Genomic DNA, 21,542 nt, shown 5'->3' with positions numbered 1-21,542 from the left:
TTTTAATTGTTTTATTTATTTTGTACAGAAAAGCACATTCTGCATTGTGTTTAATGAAAGACAGAGGTGGAAAAAACAATATTGTATAATAAAATAAACAGTATCGCAAAGTGATCGAGAAAATAGTGATTAGTGATAATACTGTATATCTGATGAATCTACATAATATAATAAAACTGTGACCACAAAAGAGAATAGTATGTAAGGCATGTTTTTTTTTTTATGTGTACACCCTTTACCATACGTAGAAAAACATACTTGACCACACTGTTTCTGGCTACAACATCCTCTTCCTGTCAATCCTCATCCGGTCTTTATGACTTCACAGGCAGTGAAAAGTCAGTTTTTCATAGTTCCTTTGAAACAAACTTACAATAACCATTGTAATAGTATACTACAAAAATAAAGGCCTTGTTTCATTTTGATGCTTACAGAATCCATACTGAGATCCATACTGTAGCTGAGAGAGCACATGCTTCAGTTAAATGGGGATGTGGAAGGAGTCTTTGATCCACTGGTCTCGGGAGTTCTGAGTGGGCTGAGGAAGGGACAACAGCGTCTCCCCACTCTCTCTTTCATGTTCATCTTCCTCTTCCTCCTCTTCATCTTCAGAATAACCATTTTCGGTGTTGAAGGAGCTCTCGCACAGGGAAGAAGAGATGTCCTGGAAAGCTCCTTTGTACTCCTGTATGGACTCATATAGAGACCACAACTGGCACAGCAGCGACATGTCTAACTGTCGAAGTCCAACCTGCCAAAGACAAGAACATGAGCTGTGCTGGATTTCAGTTATATAATTTAATGATCACCATTAAAATACAAAAATGTATATTGGGGGAAAAAAAATTCACTGAATGTTTTATTTTATTTTATTTTTTTTAATAAAACTGGCAATGAAACAGTGAAAACAATCAAATTGTTTTAATTAATTTATTAAAGTATTCAAAATGCAGTTAAAATGTCAGTACAGAAATGCTTTCACACAAAATATAATTTTGCATGTTTTTAATGTCTGGTTTTAATGTTTAAGTTATTTTAAATGTCTATGGTGTAACTGTTAAAGTCATTATGTTTTCATGTTTTAGGTCAAAAGGAGTGACTCTAAAAACTTAGTATTCATAAAGAATATTTAGGATACATTAAAAAATGTTTTTCAAATATTTATGCAAATACAAAGCATACCTTGGCAGATATTTTAAATGTACTTTTTTATCATTTCTGACATGTATTTGTCATTGATCCATAAATAGTTGGCCATTTTGCCCAAACTGAGCGAAGATGTGAGTCAGGCGTGGTCTCGGACTCACCATCTCTTTGCGCAGCACGGCCAGCGCTGCGTCAAGACTCGCTGGTTTACTGCGGCCAAGACAGCCGCTCACTCTGGACTTGCTGATGTCCGCCTGGATGCGCGTCCTCTTGCTGTAGACCTTCTCAATGTCCCTCCAGGATCCTCCGCTCGAGTTCAGGATACCGCTCAGTCCTTTAGGTAACGGAGGCAAGCCTTCAATAGAACAGACGCTTCCAGCCGGACAATCCGCTGGACTGGACTGAAACCCGTTCATTTCCGATTCCACTGTTTTCGCTTTTAAAATTAAAACCTGGTTTTAATATTTTCTATGCACGGTGTTGTTATTTTGTTCATTTATTTTTACCACCATGAAAAATATCCAACTAAGATGAAATACAGTTTCTTTTAAAAAAAAATGGTACGAAAGGTGAGCGCGCACGAATGACCTTAAACTGCAACCGTCACGTCCAAAAACTAATTTCCGGAAGAGATATTCTATGCGCGATCCTTCATATACAAGTTAACTACTAGTTTACACTGACTGTAACTAGTAGCACGTTTACAAGGTAACAAAATAATTTCGCTCTAATAAACTCTTTGACAATCTCTGTTCTTTCAGGAGGTAACGTTACTTAATTTTACGCTCTTTCTTATTTGCATTTCGTAGTAAAGCAGCGCATAAATCTAATTCTGCAAATAAAAACAAATTCCTACCCTTAGATACAAGCAAAAACTGGACAGGAGATCAAGGAGCCCCGCTTTGTTTTCGTTTAACGTCTTCTTTTGTCTTGTACAGCTAAACCTCGCCCACTGCATCTCTCCGCCCAGAGACCCAGAGCAGTGTTTCTGCCACAGCGAGGCGCTGTGTCTCATGTACAGCAGCATAAACTGATCAAGCTCATCGTCTTGTTGCTTTCTTTTTATGTAGTTTTTTGAGTCTCAAGGACTTTTCAGTTGCTTCATCTGAGCCTCAACTTTGCTTTGGGAGAAAAAATGTATAATCTTAGGGGTCACGGAATGAGTTATTGCATTTAAAGATGAAAGTATAAAGGAGTGGAACAATGCGAGGTCTAAAGACACTAAAACACCACTTTTTTATATATAAATACTCAATTCTGAGAAGAAAAGTCAGAACTGTGAGAGATCAACCTGAACTAAAAAAGGAAAAAGTCCGAATTGTGAGATAAAAAGTAGTAATTCACATTTTTTTTTCATTCTGTGGCAGAAAACAAAAAAGAATTGCTAGAGGCAAACTGAAAAATTGAGTTAAAAAGTCTAAATTACAAGCCGTAAACTAAGAATTTAGAGAAAAAAGACTGAATTGTAAGACATCAACTCACAATTATCTTTTTTCCCCTGTAAAGGAAACATGCCACGAAATGCACTGCCGTTTTTCAATGCAAAAAATGTTCTCTGTGATAGAACACATTTGTGCATTTAAAAAATGTGACGTATGGGAATTGGAATGTGGGAGAAAAGCATCACACTGCAAAAACATGGAAAAACAACGGAAAACAGTGAAATGGAATCCAAAAATCCTACATGTCAGGCAGTGTAATAAAAAAAAAGCAAGGTCTAGAAAAACTTTCAAGTTGAACTTTTTAACTTATTTAGCATCTTGTGTGAGATGCAGAAAAAGGCACATATGCAATGTTCACTGGAAAAGCAATAGGAAAGCAGTGCAGTGAAATGCAAAATGCATTCTGTGAACGGCCCCTAACAGTACCAGACTTACAATGCTGTTATTTGTTACCAACACAACACTAATAGCACCAAAATGGATCTGTTGCAGCTTTGAAACACTTCACTCTGCCACTGTAATTGATCTAACATTGTCACAACACTTAAAGGGATAGTTCACCCAAAAATGAAAATTATGTCATTAATGACTCACCCTCATGTCGTTCCAAACCCGTGAGACCTCCGTTCATCTTCGGAACACAGTATAAGATATTTTAGATTTAGTCCGAGAGCTTTCTGTCCCTCCATTGAGAATGTATGTACGGTATACTGTCCACGTCCAGAAAGGTAATAAAAACATCTTCAAAGTAGTCCATGTGACATAAGGGGGTCCGTTAGAATTTTTTGAAGCATCGAAAATACATTTTGGTCCAAAAATATCAAAAACTACGAATTTATTCAGCATTGACTTCTCTCCCGGGTCTGTTGTGAGCGCGTTCACAACACTGCAGTTTAGTGATATCTGGTTCGCGAACGAATCACTCGATGTAACCGGATTTTCTTGAACCAGTTCACCAAATCGAACTGAATGGTTTGAAACGGTTCGCGTCAACAATTAATCCACAAATGACTTAAGCTGTTAACTTTTTTAACATGGCTGACACTCCCTCTGAGTTCAAATAAACCAATATCCCGGAGTAATTCATTTACTCAAACAGTACACTGACTGAACTGCTGTGAAGAGAGAACTGAAGATGAACACTGAGCCGAGCCAGATAACGAACAAAACATTGACTCGTTCTCGAGTCAAGAACCGTTTCTGTCGGACGCGTCCGGTTCGAGAACCGAGGAGCTGATGATACTGCGCATGCGTGATTCAGCGTGAAGCAGACTGACACACAGCGCGTCTGAACTGAACTGGTTCTTTTGGTGATTGATTCTGAACTGATTCTGTGCTAATGTTATGAGCGCGGGTAAACCGAAGGCTTGAATCAAGGGCAATCATCGCCAATGAAGTCATTACGTCGAGCGCAAAAGAACTGGTGAACCGTTTTCGGCAACCGGTTTATTGAATCAAACTGTCCAAAAGAACCGGTTCGCGGAAAAGAACAGAACTTCCCATCACTACCGGTGATCCGAAAACCGATGCAACCGGTTCTTGACTCGAGAACGAGTCAATGTTTTGTTCGTTATCTGGCTCGGTCAGCAGTTCAGTCAGTGTACTGTTTGAGTAACTCCGGGATATTGGTTTATTTGAACTCAGAGGGAGTGTCAGCCATGTTAAAAAAGTTAACAGCTTAAGTCATTTGTGGATTAATGCTTATTGTTGACGCGGACCGTTTCAAACGATTCAGTTCGATTTGGTGAACTGGTTCAAGAAGATCCGGTTACATCGAGTGATTCGTTCGCGAACTGGATATCACTAAACTGCAGTGCTGTGAACGCGCTCACAACAGACCCGGGAGAGAAGTCAATGCTGAATAAAGTCGTAGTTTTTGATATTTTTGGACCAAAATGTATTTTCGATGCTTCAAAAAATTCTAACGGACCCTCTGATGTCACATGGACTACTTTGAAGATGTTTTTATTACCTTTCTGGACGTGGACAGTATACCGTACATACATTCTCAATGGAGGAACAGAAAGCTCTCGGACTAAATCTAAAATATCTTATACTGTGTTCCGAAGATGAACGGAGGTCTCACGGGTTTGGAACGACATGAGGGTGAGTCATTAATGACATAATTTTCATTTTTGGGTGAAGTATCCCTTTAAGTCAGTGCTTTCATAAAATTTGGATTTTCAACCATTCATGAGTTCATAAAGCAACAGAAAAAGTTAAAACTTGCAACTCGAACACAAACAAATCAAGGAAAAAGAAACCAGCCTTTGCAGCTCAAGCAATATATTTCAACACATGACACAATCACATACTCAGCTGCTTTAGAACAAACACAACCGAAACACTCTGTTGAGTATGTTACTATATATATGTATTAGTGCTGTTTGCATTTCCTTATGTGTGTGTGCGCTGTTACAACTCCGTCAGTGCTTCAGTCTTATGAGAGCTGCAGTTCTTTCAAGCTGCGCAGGGATTCGGCACAGCCTCGGATCAGACTGCAGAGCTGGATGCTGGCCTCCACTGACCCCGAGTGCTGGAGCTCCTGTGTGGCCCATCTGAGTTTATGTAGCACTGCCTCCTCTGCACTTGACAAGGCTGGGTGGTGGTGGAGGGTGTTGCCCACGGACCCTAAAGGAGGTGCAGTCTGGGGAGCAGGGGTGGCTGGTGGCAGGAAGTTGGAGCTGGTGGTGGGGACAGAAAGAGGGGTGGGCTGTATGGTGGGAGGGGGACCTCTCAGTCCAGACGCTGCCCCCTCGCAGTGCTCCGGCCGGGGCTGACCCGTGATGGAGAGAGGGGGTTCACTGGATGAGGCTCCGTTAGATTCAGGGAGAGGCTGAGTCGCAAGCTGACGCTCTCGTACCTGTGACAAAGCTGCCTGGGCATTTAAAGCTGAAAGAGAAATGGAACAAGTCAGCAGAGATGCACAAGACTATACATTCATAAATAATTCAAAGGCTGCATTTAAACCTACCTGGGTTGTCCTTGTCAATATCGGAGTCCAGCTCTTGACAAGCAACACAGTAATTTTTCTTCTGCTTATCTTGCAGCAAAATTGTCTGCAAATAGATAGGACATTCCTCACCTCATACACGCTTCAATCAATAAGAAATATTAATTAAATACTAGTTGTTATAATTCCAGTGGGGTCCATAAACTGAAAATCCTTTTTTTTGTTGCTTTTTTTTCCATTAGAAATTACAATATCTGCATACTTTTATTAAAAATATGACCTGTCATTTTCTAATTATTTGAAAAATAATAATAATAATTATTTATATATGTGAAAAAAAAAATCCAGGTTTAAATCCCAGAATTGGGGATTTAACTGATGTTAAACCCATCAGTATTGAAAACACTTGTGCTACTTAACATTTTTGTGGAAACTGTGACCTTTTCAGGATTTTTTGATAAATAGAAAGTTCAAAGACCAGCATTTATATAAATACACTATATGTCTCAGTTTAATGCATCCTTCAAAATAAAACAATTTCTTTAAAAAATGAATAAATTAAATCTTACTGACTCTCCTTTGAAAGGCCATGCAATAATCTATCTATCTATCTATCATTATTGGCCATAATTTACAATCTACAGATGCCTTACTGTACATTTAGTCATTTCAAAATTTACTGAAAGGCTCTTGCAGGTACTCTGACTAATAAAACAGTCATATTATGAAGTCACAGATGAATGAATGTAGCACGTGTTTCTCTCTCACCCCACACAGCTCACAGCAGTCCCCCAGCATCTTGTAGCCCTTCAGCAGATAGTTTCCCATCAGCTTGCTGATCTTGTCCTGCCGCTCCCGGCGAGCCTGAATCACCTTCATCTCCGCCTCGGAGGGAGGCTCCCACTCAAAGTCCTCATTATCTAGATTCATCAGAGCACACAGATCCATCACGTGTCTGGCTCACTGACGTACACAGATCAGAAACAACCAGCTAGCATCTGTGTATATGGAGCTTTCAGACAGTTACACGACTTTAGGCTGTCACTAATAGTCAGTTATGCTAAAGAGATTGCGAAGAGTTAGATAGTATTGAATGAAATAAAGCCACACAGCCATTCAGATAGACAGACACTGACGCGCTAAGCTGCTAGCCTGAAGAGATTATTTTAGCGCGGCTGCAAGTGCACTACTTTAGCACGACGGAAGTAAATGAAGTAAAGTAAGATTAACGAAAGATAAAAATAGGGAACTCAGGAGCAGAATAAGTATTTTATTCACTTCTTACCTGCGTTTAGGGCCATGCTTTCCTCAGCCGCCTCACAACACAGATAACGTTTCCTGCTCGAAACTTCAGCGATGAAATGTACTCAGTGCTGTGAAAACGGACTGGCGCCATCTAGCGAACTGAATGTAGGACCTGCGTGCAGCTTTGTAAATTGGGGTTTCTATTTTAAGATACTTTAAAATATAATTTATTCATGTGTTGCAAAGCTGAATTTTCAGCATCATTACTCTAGTCTTCAGTGTCACATGATCCTTTAATCATCTAATATGCTGATTTATTATCAATGTTGGAAACCGTTGTGCTGCTTCATGTTTTTTGGAACCTGTGATACTTTTTCAGGATTCTTTTATAAATATAAAATAACAATAATAAAAACTGCATTTATTCAAAATGGAAATTTTGTGTTACAATATATACAGTTCAAAAGTTCAGTTGGAGACAGTAATTTTTCTTCTTTCTTTTTTAAAAAAGTAATGAATACTTTATTCAGCAAGGATGTGTTAAATGGATAAAAAAAAGCGACAGTAAAGACTTGCATTGTTAGAAAAGATGTTAATTTTAAATAAATGCTGTTCTTTTTAACTTTTTATTTATAAAATAATCCAGAAAAAAAAATCAAACAACAAAAAAAAAAAAAAAAAAAAAAAAAAAAAAACAAGAAAAGAAAAGAAACTGTTTCTAGCACTGATAATAAATCATTATATTAGAATGATTTCTGAAGGATCATGTGACACTGAAGACTGGAGTAATGATGCTGAAAATTCAACTTTGATCACAGAAATCAATTATATTTTAAAGTATACTAAATCAGAAAACCAATGAAACAATATCTCACAATATTACATTTTTCCTGTATTTTTGATGACATAAATACAGTCTTACTGATCCCAAATTTTGACCGGCAGTCTATATATATATATATATAGTGCATATATACACACACACACACACACACACACACACACACACACACACACACAAATATATATACACACACACATACACACACACACACACACACACACACACACACACAAACCATAGGACCTCTAGAACAATGTCTTTTAAACAGATGAGACCAAAGTGGAGATGTCTGGCCATAATGCACAGCGCCACGTTTGGTGAAATACTAAAGAGTATCAGCACAAAAACCTCATACCAAAAGTCAAGCATGTTGGAGGAGGGCTGATGATTTTGGGCTTGTTCTGTAGCCACAGGCACCTCATAGTCATTAATTCGACTATGAACTACTCTGTATACCAAAGTATTCTAGAGTCAAATGTGATGCCATCCGATCTGACAGCTAAAGCTTGTCCAAAACTGGGTCATGCCACAGGACAATGAACCTAAGCACACCAGCAAATCTACATCAGAAGGGCTGAAAAGAAAAGAATCAAGGGGTTGCAATAGCCAAGTCAAAGTCCAGAGCTCACCTGAAATGCTGTGGCGAGAGCTGTGCATAAACAAATGACCACAAACATCAATAAACTGGAAAAACGTTGTAAAGAAGAGTGGGTCAAAATTCCTGCAGAATGATGTGAGAGACTGATAAAGTCATACAGAAAATGATTACTTCAAAGCATTGCTGCTAAAAGTGGATCTACAGGCAATTGAACCATAGGGTGTCCTAAGTTTGTCACACATTGCTTTTCCATCTCGGCTTTATTTTTATTAAATAAATAATGACATGGTGCAATATGTCATGTGATATTGTTCATCTGAAGATTTATTTTCCAGATTTTAAGACCTGCCAAAAACCAGATGATTTTTTATTATGCCCTGATAAAGAAAACCATGGAATCCAATAAAAAGTTTTATTATAATTTATTATAATTTACTTACATTATATTTATACAACATTTTCATTTAGTTTAACTTGATGTACTAAAATAACTATATTTAAACTAAAACTAAAATAAAAATGACTGAAAATATAATTACATATGATGATATATTTTAAAAAACAAAAAACTAATATAAATGTAAAAATCACAACAAAATTAAACAACAAATTAAAATTAAAACTAAATTTAAAATGACAATGGAACATATGAAAATAAAAACTAATTTAAATTATGATACTAAAATAATACTAATATGACCATATTAAAAAAAATGTGACATTTTTTGTTTTTACTAAAAAAAAAAAAGTGTAGAATTTTTACAAATTAAAACATATGTTTCTGTTACATATACATTAAATGGATTTATTTTTATTTTTGTTAAAAATGTAACATTGTTTGCCATTCATTTTATTATTATCTTATCATCATCATCAAATCTGATGGTTCAGTAATAAAGATGTTTTACATTTCAAACAACATGAAAACTGAACTACAATGTACTTACAATTACACAGACACACAAAAGATTTTATGATGTTATCACACCAACACTTAAATCAAAATCTAGTCTGCTCAGTTGAGTGTCATTACAGCTGGTTTGGGTTTTGCTCTTGTAATCCTAGCAGTGTCCATTACAGTCTCCTCAGCTATATTGTCCTCTCGCCAGTTTCCATGCCACAGTGTGCTGAGCCAGTGCAAAGTGCTGTCGTCCCAGTTTTCTGGAAGCTGCAGCATGAGATACCCTGCTGAGATGATTCCGGCTGCAGCCGCTCGCTCATGGCTCATTTGCAGAGTTTCAGTCACAAATGCATCTACAACTTATGAGTGACAAAAAGAGAGCGATAGACTTGACAATTCTCAAGGTGCAAAAATTAAATACTACACATCTGATGCTTAATCACATCCAGGCCTACAGAGTGCTGCAGGGATGACATATTTTTGCAGGCCAAACCTGGAAATAAATGCAATGTCTCTTTAAATGCAAGTGTGTGTCAGCATTGCTTAAACTTTAATGCCATTTGGATGTTTCATGCTGTATATATTTTACTATCAGCATTTAACTGATTTGTTATCAATTGTTGGTGTCTACTAATGTAAGTGTGACCACTACAAACCTCCAGAAAGAGTGTATAAGGTTTAGGGATTCCTTTAAACTTGTATGTGTGTAAACAACTGATACAAATGTCATTTTCTGCAGTTTTATGGTAATAGTTGATGTTTGCTTGTCTCAGGTGCTTTTCAGAAAGTTTATCATGATGAATTAAACTTCTAAGAATCATAAACATTTTTGGTCACAGAGCTTTTCTGCAATAATCCAAAAGTAAAAATCCTATTGGGTTTTTGTCCTACAAAAAATACATAATCACTGCAGCGCTTTAATGCATATGTCTGTGAAGCTTCAGGTTTATTTGATTGCTTATTTATAATCAAATACATACCTGCACTCGCTGGGATGGTCAAGAGAATTCCCAGTGAAATTAAACTGGAGTATGTGAATATTTCTCCCAGATTTACCAGCAAATTGAAAACAGGAGAAAACAGGTCAGGAAAATTAAATGAAATGACCTATATTTTTTATATAAGGCATAAGTAATTTTTAACATTGTACAAGCATTATTACATAATGTGTAGTAGAAAACAAAAGCATAAATTACCAAGCAGTAGAGAAGCCATGACACAGAGTTTATCCCAGAGGATGTACTGAGAGGGAGGCCAGTATTCCACATGTGTGAAATAAAGCAATACACAAACCCAGGAGTGGAGGACAAAACTACACAGACCCACACAAGACAGCAACACACTGGCAGCACCTGGCTGGACATTTCCTGCACACTTTCTGAAAAGCACCTGAGACAAGCAAACATCAACTATTACCATAAAACTGCAGAAAATGATATTTGTATCAGTTGTTTACACACACATACAAGTTTAAAGGAATCCCTAAACCTTATACACTCTTTCTAGAGGTTTGTAGTGGACACACTTACATTAGTAGACACCAACAATTGATAACAAATCAGTTAAATGCTGATAGTAAAATATATACAGCGTGAAACATCCAAATGGCATTAAAGTTTAAACAATGCTGACACACAACATATTTTTATCACATGATCTTTAAGTAAGGAAATAGGGTAGACTGGGCTGGGGCAAGTTGTCACATAAGCTTTATCTTAGTAAGTTGTTTTTGAGTAAAAAGACACAAACATGTCTTTTCTCTATCATAGGGTTTGTAAAACCTAATTCAAAAACCTTAAACCAGAGGCAAGTTGTTAAATATGTTTTAAAATGTATTACTTAATATTTATTTGTCAGAATAATGTCTCTCTATTGTGGCATGTTGTTACAAAAGAGTAAATGTATCTTAAATAAACTTTATGTATACATGAATCTAAAATATGTGAAGTCAATGTTATATACGCATACATACTTATCTGTTTTTATTATTTGCATTATTGATGTGAAATTAGCATATATTTCTCTATCAGAAACAGATTAATGAAAAAAAAAATTCTGACACATTAAACTTTTGTGACAACATATATGTATACACATAAGGTTGTGGCAACTTGCCCCTGTCCATTTTAATGAGATAATTTTAAAGGGGTCATCGGATGCCCATTTTCCACAAGTTGATATGATTCTTTAGGCTCTAAATGAAAAGTCTGTCACATAGTTTGGTTAAAATTTCTCAATGGTAAATTTGTTTTTTACGCTGTCAAAAACAGTTCTTTTCAGAGCAAGCCGTTTTGTAGCATTTTCCTTTAAATGTTAATGATCTCTGCTGACTCCGCCCCTCTCTTCCGAGCCGCTCTCAGAGAGACTGTTTACTTCAGTCGCATTCATCATGAAACTTGCTAGTTAGCACATTATTAGGAAAGGTGATTTGCAAAGATTCATTAAAAACCTTATTCCAATTTTTCTGTGGGTGAAGCTGGACCATGAATGATTTGCGCAAAGATAGACGCATTAGGTAGATCAGGGCACATTCCCTTCAGAAACAAATGTAATCCACTGTGTCTTCAGCGGCTCAGATGTCAGGAGTAAATGACGACTGCTGTGTTCATTATTACATCTAACAACAAAACACCTCAATCGCTTAGGAGACTGATGACAGCTTACTCAGGGCAGGTCTAAGGTAAGACACCAGTCCAGTCTGAGCTGTCAATCAAACTATTGTGGGAGGGGGATCGGATCTGAGAAAGGGGTAAAGATTTTAGTAGATAAAAAAAAAAAAATACACTGGGTGGATTTTTATCATTATGGGTGGTTGAGTACACACACTGCCAACACACATTTCAGTTCAAACAACTCGTAAAAGTGCATGTAGCATCTGATGACCCCTTTAAGAAATTATTTTGTTGCATGTGAACATTCTGCAACATAATCTGAAATCTACGGATCTTTAACTGGTAAAGATGAATGCATGCAGTTTTAGTTGGCTACTTTATAAATAGAAAACTCTAAACCCCATGTGAAAAAATACAGCTTAGTCAGGACTCTGTGCTTGCTCACTACAATTTATAATAAAGCTGCAGCCTACCTCAGCTGATATTGCTGAAGGTTTTGCAGCCAGTGTCAGTGATGACTTTGCACTGATAATGGGCTGCTGGCCAGGCATTGATTCATTAATGAAAACTTGTCATTTGTTTAGCTGTAGAAACTGAGAGGATTAGAGACTGAAAGCAGCTTGCACTAAACAGCTTAAATAAAAAATAAGATTTATATACAATAATGATTATTTAGATTTAACTTGCTTTAATTGCTTCTGCACTCTAGAAAAAGTTGTAGGGAAGTCGTGGCCTTATGGTTAGAAAGTTTGACTCCTAACCCTAATGTTGTGGGTTCACTGCTGTGTCTGTGCCCTTTGGATGGGTTAAATGCAGAGCATGAATTCTGAGTATGGATCACCATACTTGGCTGTATGTCACTTCACTTTCAAAGATAAAAATGTGGCTTGTATGATGATCATGTTGAAAAATTTATATTGCACGAAAGACATACATCTGGGGGTTTGGACTGCAAAACATAAAGATATGCATGCTTAAAAATAACAGTTACAAAATGGCATTTTAACAGCAATTTTTAATATGCAATGGATGCAATGCAATGCCCAGTGGATAGTTTCCTTGTAAAGATTCTTCATGGAACCATCCAATAAAGAACCTTTATTTTAATGGGTGTATATAAAACAACATTCATTTAAAAATGTTTTCTTCTAACCTGAACTCAGTGGTTGGCAACTGCCTCTGTTTCTCCATGAGAAGATGACATAGATCGTAGAGTGGAAAAAAGAGAATGTTCCAGATGCTACAAAACCAAACGAAGAACGGGGCGGGATGTCTTATCAGAGTCTCTTACATTTACATTTACATTTACATTTAATCATTTAGCAGACGCTTTTATCCAAAGCGACTTACTCTTTAGCACTATTAGTACCCCAGGCCCAGGAAACAGCTACACAAGCCCCTAAAATGAGTCCACATGTCACCCTCCATACGGCTTGGAATGGACATCGAGTGCAACAGTGTTTAGACGGTCTTTCTGCATCAGATTAATCCTGAACTAAAGTCTGCTCCTGAGGATACTTCTCACTTGCTAAGAAGAACAAACACAAGACATTTAAAGAATTACAAATGCCTTTCCTTCCTACTTCTACAATAACAGATTTCCAGACCCAAAAGAAATCACCAACAGACTATATGACAAAGCTGAAAAACATTACCTGGTATGGGCAGGTGAAGTGTGACAGTTTGGGGTCCGGAGGAAGGAGATATCTTGGCTGAGAGTTTGTTCATTGCTCGTTGTGCTCTCTTTAAAAAAAAACCTAACCCTTGGGTCAGGGTTTTGAGTCTCTGTATGAGCTCAGACTCTAATACCAGTAATATGCTTTAAGTAAACACACGTTAAGTGCAGATTACTACAGATCCACCTGTGATTAGAAATCTCAGGTTTATCAGCTTACAGTCTCACTTGCTAAATGATGTTAAATCGCATTTAGTGCTGATGTTTTGCATTGATAGTTTAGCATAATAATAATAATACATTTACTGATACTGAACTCTTAAAGGTCTAAATTAACTTTTTTGCAAATCATAATAATATTTAGGGTTACAAAGGGTTAATCAGGCATTAATAGGCCAATAAGGTGGCAATTGCACTTTTTACAGAGTGTAAATATGATAAAATGAATATCTCTACCTGTAATTAACTTTACATTGACATATGAGCTAGTTAATAATCAAGATTTTCTGTCACTGTATAGAATTTGGGCACTATTATTTCCCAGAAATACATAGACGTTTTGTGACAACATGCCACAGTAGCTGGGTTCTGACCAACAAATGTCTAAAAGTGTCTGAAAATCTTTGAACAACAGCAATTTGTTTAAATTGCTTTAGTCAGCTGTCATTTGATCAATTCTCTAACATTTAAATTATTCATGTTTTATAATTTAATCAATGTCAGTGAAGGTTTTATAGGTATTTTATTTGGTTTAATGACTCAAGAGTCAAAAATTCCACACATGACAAAACAAACAAGACACAAAATCACATGAGTTGCTGTGATTTAAATGTTGCTGGTTTAAATGGCTCTAGACTCTACGCAAGACAAGTTAACACAAGCATACATAATGAGGTGATCAAACGCCATACATTGAAATGCATTGCTCAGACACACTTTGTATCCTATGGGTTTATTTATAGGTAAGATGACGACCATTAGGGAGCACTTTCACAAAGAAGAGGTATGTTATTCCTGGACTGAGAACCTCAAGGCAACCATTCACCCCACACTTACGTCTTCAAGTCGGATTTATTTAATTTATCACCATCAGTATGACCTAGCGAGTTTGCTAAGTGATACTAATGTGTTTTCTGTGTTGTGAGTTACTCCTGGCATTGTCTGAAATGCCTTCTTTGTTTAATGGGGAACCGTGCGACTTTCCTTCTTCTGTCTTGCTGTGAAAGTGCTGAGGGAATGTACTCAAGGATAACATCTGTCCTGTGGAATCTGATATGGGCATTCAATCTATTATAATCAGACAAAGAAACACAAAGAAAGAGAGTGAGATTATTTATGGTGCCAAACACTGGCGAACAATGTTTGGACATCATTTAAAACTTGCCATGGGCAATGGCTATATTGATTAAAAAGCTGGTATACCTTTGGGTTTAGGGTGCATCAGGGTCAGAGGCAGCTCTACTGTGACATCACTGTATGGAAAAAACAAAAGGTTAGATAAAGGAGCGTTTCTGATTTCTCATAATGCATTTCAGCTGCATTTCATTTTTAATTTACCTTGCTGTCAAGCCTCCCAGCAGACTGAAAAAAATAGAGAAATAGATAAATAAATAAAAACAGTAATAATAATAAGTGTATGATTGTCGTTTATTGATAAACAGCACAAACTGGACACATTTGTCAAAGAAAGAATTCCTTACCCTCCTCCTGATACCATGAGGTTAACCTTGATCTTGTAGGACACCAGGATTCCCAGCATCTCCTTATCCATACCTCCCCTTATTCTGAAGAATATAGGAAAAACAACAAAGTGAATGTATTGTAAAAATTTGGTTATGAGCATGTTTACTTCAAAGCACAGACACTCACATAGTGGTTGAGGCCAAATTGGTGTCTTCATCTTTAAGCCTGCCGTCCAGCGACAGGCCACGTTTCTCCTTGTTGTTTGCCAGCAGAGGAGTGATTGGGAGGGTTTTTTCAAAAGTTGCATTTCCTTCTACAGTTTCCCTGCAGAGAGCATTTGAATCATGTAGACGATTTAGAGAACTTAAGACTGATCAGCGAAGAGATCTTCAGTATAGCCGGCATACAAGAAAATAAGCCCCTGTCGAAGAAAATAAGACTCACCCAAACTCTTCACACAGCACACTCTTGGTGTATTTGTCGGCTGAATAGAGAACGACGTCTGTGGTTTGGTCAACTATGAGAATAATGAATGCAACATCAGTTATATTTATAATACCACCTAGTGTAATACTCGATTCTGATTGGTCAATGATCAACATTTCATGTCCATTTATTGACTTGTTTGGAAGTAATCATGCAATTAGTTTGAAAATAAACAGTCAAGCAGTTAACATTATTTGTTATATATACAACTTATGAATAATTTGAAATTTCTTTTAATCAATCTCACCTGTAACCTTGATTTTTTTCACAACTTTGGTGGTCTCATTCTTGATCTTAACAGTGACTGGGATGGGATCGCCGTGGTAGTAGATCTGTTATCAAGACAAAAAAGACAAATGAGTTTTTTCTTGATTTGGTAAATATCAAAGCCTGCAGTGCATCAGAGGTTACATACTTCCTTGTCCAGAGAGGCTTCCAGAAAAACAGGCTTATCAGACATCATAAAGCTCTTGCAGAGCTCAGCTTTTTGTCCAGATCCTGTGTTATCAGGAGCAAACTGGATTTTGCGAATGACAAGACGGCAGGTGTCCCTGTGGAGGGAGAGGACAGAAAAAAATTATTAGTAAAATTCAGCGAATTATCAGTGTTTTAACATGAATTGAATGCACAAAATAACTAATAACACACTTACTTCTTGTCGATCTTCTCATCGGGGTCATCAGCTGACTGGGCCAAGTAGGCCTTGACCTCAAAATCAACACCACAAGCCTGCAAGCACAGAGCCGTGAGCAAGTCCATTCAGCACATTTTCTATTTGAAGATAATATATATCATTCATCTCACCTTTCCTTTGTCATCTGGGCCAGGCTGAAGTGTAACAGAGCAGGGAAGGTTGGTAGGAATCTGAAAGAAAGATCATTTCAATTTAAGTCCTTTCATGGCTATGCAGATTATTTTGTGATAAATAGTAAATAAATAAATGGTATAATAAAAAGTAACAAATAATAAAAAAGTGTCAAAAGAACAAAAGAAAAAATATAGATTAAAATATCTGGCAGATGCCTTACATTAAAAGTGAAGGGATGACCCTGCTCTCCAGCTTTCTTCAGGAGAGTGTCATGCATCTCTGTCAGAGTGGGTTTGTGGCCTGCATCAGGATATAGCTGTATGTGCTGGATCCAGATGTCTTTTCTAAAGGAAAGCCCAATCACGTCCAGGTCTTCACGACCATAGCGGAAAGCGCAGGCCAGCTGAATCCAAACTGCATGAAGCAACAAACTGGTCAAACATTGGTCTTTACATGAATCCATTGATTTTTCTTCTATTATCCTAAAGTAATTTTGACTTCTCTTTCAAATAAATAAATGAATAAACAAACAAACTATTATTTACTATTAAATATTGTTCTGTTTTATCGAGGCACATTGATACTGACAGTACCTTTTCTGTCTCCAAGGTCTGCAGGATCGATTTTCAGTACACCCTCTGTTTAATAATAAGAAACACTTCAAATTTAGTTGTTGGATATTACCTGTTTTCTGTGTTTCAATAATAAATGCAGACAGTTTCTCACCAACAGGGTCAACTGAGTCAACGTGGTCAACATAGTCTCTCTTTCCCAAGTAGAGAGTGAGCTGAAACACAAACGGTGTATTACATACAATACATGTATTGTCAAAATGTAATATGAATATATAATATATTGAGGAATTGACAAAACAGCAAGTCATCAGCTGAGTTCAGTCATACCTGGCCATTTCCACTGGTCTTTTTGAAAACTCTTTTTGAACATACAAAAAAAAAGGAAAATGGGGAAAAGAAACAGTAAGAAATATGGTATTTGGTGTAGTAAACACTGATAAACAAGAAAGAGGGTTTAGTAAGTAAAAGGGTGGGATGCAAAGAGGAGTGAGATGTTAGGCCTATACCTCAGTTATTAACTTCTTCAGCCACCTCTACCTCAGCACTGTGTTTGTGTTTGCAGGTTTGACCTTCTCTTCATGAGCATTTATCAAGCTGTTAAAGCTTAGTATTTTAAGACACTTCAAAGCCAAGTCCTGGACTAACCTGTGCTAATCCAGGCTCCATGAATGGAGGCAGCTTGTGTTTACTCCAAAGGGGATGCCTGGTAATTGATTGTGACTGCCAGCTTAGGACACGTTCATGCTGGACTCCAGTGAATGTTCCCACCTGATAAGATCTATTCTAAACTTACAAGAACGTCCTCACTGACACATGTAATATGTGCTGCTTCTACTGTTGAATTTCCCTCAGAGGATTAATAAATGTACCAGATATCATATTCTATCCTATCATATCCTATCCTACTTAGATATGCTATATTAAGTGGTTTATTAATATCTGATCTCTCAAATTATTCAAAACATTAACAATGTTTACAGTTTGCAGAATCGTTGCTCATTGCTTGGATATAACCTACTGTAACGTGAATATTTTTAAAACACACAGATTGAGTAAGTGACAAAAAAAGCATGGAATACAAAATAAAAATATAATTTTAAAACCTAAAATTTTTTTAGAAGAACTGAGAACAATATTGGAGTTCATCAGAGGGTCGCTACTACCTAAATTACTTTCTATAAATGTTTAATAAATTATTTTGGTGATTGAAAAGTTCTATAAGTGAAATGCTTAATAAAATGGTAAATTAGAGGCTTTCTGTATGAGAACAGCATAAATTTTCAAAGGTTTGCGCTAAAAGGAAATAAAACTTACTTGTCTACCATCGTAGAAGGATTTTCCTGAAATAAATGAAAAGGATAATATTATGAACAGTGATAAAAAACAGGCCTGTTTTCAAGGTGATACGAATGTGAGTGTGTGTCAGTGTTGTTATAGTAAACTGGAAGCATAAAAAAATTCTGTTATTTGATATTAAGATAAATTTAACTGAAGATAAACATATGACAATTTTGAACTAAAACTAGAATAAAAAAAAACTACATAGACATATTTGTAGAAAAAAAAACTAAAATTAAAAAGAAAACAGAAAATATTAATAAATATAAATCAAATCTTTAATAGCACCTCATTGATACTAAAATGACATTATGTGCATCTATCCCTACTCTTTATTGCCTCTGCATCACTATGTGTGTATACAGAGCCGTGATGTGTGTTTGTGTATGTGTGAATGTAGAGATAATCTCATCCAATGAGATTACAGCCCCATTTTTATTTCTCAACCAAATTTAAGATAAGCCTGTACGGCATTGCTCATCTAGTGAACTCAGGTGCTTTGCTGTAAACCTCTCTAAATATGCAACCTTAACTAGGCTTTGAGGTTATTTTTGCATGCAAATCACATGGATATAATATATATTCAGGTTGTTTGCACAATTTACATTTCAAAAAGAACTGATCAAAATAAAATTACTCTGTGCATCTTAAAAACTGGCCTTTAAATGCATTAAAAAGGGAGAGAACCATGTTTTACCTCCTAATTTGTTTTGTTTCTCAAAAACCAATTGAACCAATGCTGTCCTATAATGTAAAGTCACTGAGTTCTTACCTTTTCACTGGTAGGACGATAGAGTGATCTGCTCCCTCTCTCTGGTAATCCGCAGCCTGTCTGTTGAAGTCAGAGAGTGCAGATGACGGTCAGAGGTGCAGGGTTTTATACTCAGACCTTTGCTCTGCTGGCTGGTGCTGCTCTGTTGTAGAAGCTGCTGTCTTTCTGTCAATCCAATTAAACACTTAACCTGCTATTTAGGGCTACAACATGCTTATAAATAAAAATAGGGAATTAAACCAAAGAACTACAGGGAAATGGTTTAGTATGAAATGCATGACATTTCTATCCTTGGAAATGAAAAAGAAGTATGACAGAGTAATGTCTTAGGATACAAATTGATTTGTATTAAGCCAATAAATCTGTTTTTTTTTTTACTTTACAAATATGTAAATCATTTGTCATACTGCTTGTTACAGTAGTTTAGTAACATTAGCTTATTCCAGAGTTTAAAGAAGCTACAGTGTGATACATTGACGTTTTCTTCGAAAAAGGCATTTGTTTATTAGTTCCTTTAATGGTCTTCATAGTCTAAAGATGTGGTATTTTGTGTGGAATAAACATCAGAATAATAAAAGCATTATGTCAGCTAAATTCATGTGTCTGTGTTAATCAGTAAAAAAAAACTGTAGTAAATGAGGTGAGAAACTCAAATTTGATCCTATTAAAATAGATCTTGTATTCTGTAAATACCTAACTGAGCCCTCAAAATGCAAATCTTTTTATTTAACATTAAAATAAGTAAATAAATATAAATAAAATATCCCTACTCAAATTGAAATGACTGGTCTGCAGTTGGAACGTGAGCAGGACACTTCAACTTCAAAACAACCGTGAGTGATGTCATGCCTAAACATAGACCATTCACCTTTTACAGTACCTTAATATAGCACTGTACATATTGTTTGTACTCAATTTTAGTTATAAAACTTTTTCCATTATTTATCATTTATCTGTCCTTTTTCTCACAAACAAGATTGTGACTTACAATTAAGTACACTTAATTAAGGAAACCCAAAAAGAAAGATAATGTAGGGATAAAGCAGGAGCCTCACTGCACCAGATGGCCAGCAGGCTAGGAACCCCGGTGATCCCTGAGCAATTTTGGTAAGCCTTTGACTTAATATGAAAGGTTTCTGTGTTGAGTGGTGGTCATTACATTGTTTTCTTTATTAAAATTTAAATTATATATACTTTCAATTGCTCTTAATTATACACTTATAGTCTTGATTTTAAAATTATTTTCTTTTTATTTAACATATACACCTAAAGACAAATATGTAACAAAAAGTTGCAAAAATCTTTTAAAATTATTGATTTTTGTTTAATCAATTTGAGGAGTAGCGAATAGTTAATTACAAATGTAATTATATCCCTACATATTAAAGGATCTTCCTTGCACAAAAGGTGTATGTAAGCCTGTTATGAAATCCCCCTTTGCCCAGCACAGGTAAATCACTTAGCGTCAGTCAGTGTTCACTGAGATAGCCTTTACTTCCATCTGTTCCCTCCTATCAGGTACTGGCAGCCCAATGGCATCATGTTTATCCAAAGTCTCTCCACCAATCCCAGGAGCTCAAGCAATCAGGTGGCGCCTGTCTCACTTGTGCAAGAATTGGCACCCTAAGGATATTTCTTGAGTGTAATCCACTTATTGCTAAGAATTCCCTTAAATAGCTACAGTCGAGTCAAAACATTAAGTTAAGAATATATGTCTTTATTTTTAAGACATAATAAATGCCGAATGAATTAACAAAGCATTCTCTAAAAAAGTGTGAGACGTTAATTGATTTAATTAAGCGAGTTAAAGCTGTCACCTCTCTTATTTTGGGACATTTTAATGATGTAACTTTAGAAAAAACAACAAAAAAATTACATATTTAAGATCATTAATTACATACGTTGTGGAGGTTGATAATTATAAGTAATTTAAAAGATAAAAAACAAAAATAAGTCAGTAAGACCTCAGTCTTTCACTTCTAAAATCTAAAGTCCATTTTTAGTTCAAAGTGTGAAGATTTAGGATTTAATCCAAAGGTAATTACAGAAGAGCTCATAGGCATCTGTAATTACACTTTATGAATGGACTGGCCTGTCTAGAAAAAAAAAAAGCCAAAGCAAAAAAAACAAAAAAAAAAATACTGCACATAAAAAAAAAAAACTCTAAACAACATCTAAAAGAAATGAAAAGTCAAAGAAAATATTTTAGAATTATTATGAAAATGAATTGAAGTCTTCTATCCATCATTTACAGGCTGTTGAATATTTTTGAAAATGTACAAATTTTCTGACTCAACCAGCAACAGACACTTATAATGTAGCAGCAGATTTGTTTTTGAAACATATTTGAACCTCAAATAATTTATGATCCAAAACAACGTTAATGAATGACTTAAAAGAAGCCTACGTCACATCTTCTAAATATATGCAAAGCTACACATCCTCCCTAGATGGCATCTGTATT

The 21,542-nt window shown here is 36.1% G+C and overlaps 4 protein-coding genes across 4 annotated transcripts; all 4 read right to left on the bottom strand.

The window, feature by feature from the left end:
* On the bottom strand, window positions 1-2,137 carry fam89b (family with sequence similarity 89 member B). The gene is made up of 3 exons (XM_019069750.2): window positions 2,003-2,137; window positions 1,308-1,582; window positions 1-751 (listed from the first exon to the last, which is right to left on the bottom strand). The coding sequence occupies exons 2-3, from the start codon at window positions 1,560-1,562 to the stop codon at window positions 482-484; spliced, it is 525 nt and encodes a 174-aa protein (XP_018925295.1). The 5' UTR covers window positions 1,563-1,582; window positions 2,003-2,137; the 3' UTR covers window positions 1-481.
* Window positions 2,138-4,537: 2,400 nt separating this feature from the next.
* On the bottom strand, window positions 4,538-6,970 carry znrd2 (zinc ribbon domain containing 2). The gene is made up of 4 exons (XM_019069742.2): window positions 6,827-6,970; window positions 6,310-6,461; window positions 5,563-5,647; window positions 4,538-5,480 (listed from the first exon to the last, which is right to left on the bottom strand). The coding sequence occupies exons 1-4, from the start codon at window positions 6,840-6,842 to the stop codon at window positions 5,029-5,031; spliced, it is 705 nt and encodes a 234-aa protein (XP_018925287.1). The 5' UTR covers window positions 6,843-6,970; the 3' UTR covers window positions 4,538-5,028.
* Window positions 6,971-9,189: 2,219 nt separating this feature from the next.
* LOC109052314 (solute carrier family 35 member F4-like) lies at window positions 9,190-12,292 on the bottom strand. The gene is made up of 4 exons (XM_042732017.1): window positions 12,215-12,292; window positions 10,328-10,518; window positions 10,110-10,201; window positions 9,190-9,488 (listed from the first exon to the last, which is right to left on the bottom strand). The coding sequence occupies exons 1-4, from the start codon at window positions 12,290-12,292 to the stop codon at window positions 9,244-9,246; spliced, it is 606 nt and encodes a 201-aa protein (XP_042587951.1). The 3' UTR covers window positions 9,190-9,243.
* A 1,847-nt stretch (window positions 12,293-14,139) lies between these two features.
* LOC109052315 (arrestin-C-like) lies at window positions 14,140-19,190 on the bottom strand. The gene is made up of 16 exons (XM_042732601.1): window positions 19,079-19,190; window positions 18,283-18,308; window positions 17,296-17,326; window positions 17,120-17,180; window positions 16,987-17,031; window positions 16,614-16,807; window positions 16,390-16,449; window positions 16,238-16,314; window positions 16,001-16,136; window positions 15,833-15,917; window positions 15,544-15,616; window positions 15,286-15,423; window positions 15,117-15,200; window positions 14,974-14,997; window positions 14,839-14,888; window positions 14,140-14,703 (listed from the first exon to the last, which is right to left on the bottom strand). Exons 2-16 carry the CDS (start codon window positions 18,291-18,293, stop codon window positions 14,699-14,701), a joined length of 1,074 nt encoding a protein of 357 aa, XP_042588535.1. The 5' UTR covers window positions 18,294-18,308; window positions 19,079-19,190; the 3' UTR covers window positions 14,140-14,698.
* Between the last annotated feature and the right edge of the window lie 2,352 nt (window positions 19,191-21,542).

Source organism: Cyprinus carpio, chromosome B10 (assembly GCF_018340385.1).
Source record: "Cyprinus carpio isolate SPL01 chromosome B10, ASM1834038v1, whole genome shotgun sequence".
Lineage (NCBI taxonomy): Eukaryota > Metazoa > Chordata > Actinopteri > Cypriniformes > Cyprinidae > Cyprinus > Cyprinus carpio.
Note: the sequence above shows the minus strand (reverse complement) of the source record. Positions and strands in the feature narration are given on the sequence as shown.

What these genes read in the sequence shown, in the direction of transcription:
- LOC109052314 (XM_042732017.1), bottom strand. Translation starts at nt 12,292, where the DNA reads ATGCCTGGCCAGCAGCCCATTATCAGTGCAAAGTCATCACTGACACTG. An exon ending in CTTCAGCAATATCAGCTGAG is followed by an intron (nt 10,519 to 12,214) that starts GTAGGCTGCAGC and finishes TGCTTGTCTCAG; the next exon opens with GTGCTTTTCAGAAAGTGTGC. An exon ending in GACCATCCCAGCGAGTGCAG is followed by an intron (nt 9,489 to 10,109) that starts GTATGTATTTGA and finishes GTCACTCATAAG; the next exon opens with TTGTAGATGCATTTGTGACT.
- LOC109052315 (XM_042732601.1), bottom strand. An exon ending in AGACCAGTGGAAATGGCCAG is followed by an intron (nt 17,181 to 17,295) that starts GTATGACTGAAC and finishes TTTGTGTTTCAG; the next exon opens with CTCACTCTCTACTTGGGAAA. An exon ending in GCCCAGATGACAAAGGAAAG is followed by an intron (nt 16,315 to 16,389) that starts GTGAGATGAATG and finishes CTGTGCTTGCAG; the next exon opens with GCTTGTGGTGTTGATTTTGA.
- fam89b (XM_019069750.2), bottom strand. Translation starts at nt 1,562, where the DNA reads ATGAACGGGTTTCAGTCCAGTCCAGCGGATTGTCCGGCTGGAAGCGTC. An exon ending in CCGTGCTGCGCAAAGAGATG is followed by an intron (nt 752 to 1,307) that starts GTGAGTCCGAGA and finishes TGTCTTTGGCAG; the next exon opens with GTTGGACTTCGACAGTTAGA.
- znrd2 (XM_019069742.2), bottom strand. An exon ending in ACTGCTGTGAGCTGTGTGGG is followed by an intron (nt 5,648 to 6,309) that starts GTGAGAGAGAAA and finishes ATCTATTTGCAG; the next exon opens with ACAATTTTGCTGCAAGATAA. An exon ending in TATTGACAAGGACAACCCAG is followed by an intron (nt 5,481 to 5,562) that starts GTAGGTTTAAAT and finishes TTTCTCTTTCAG; the next exon opens with CTTTAAATGCCCAGGCAGCT.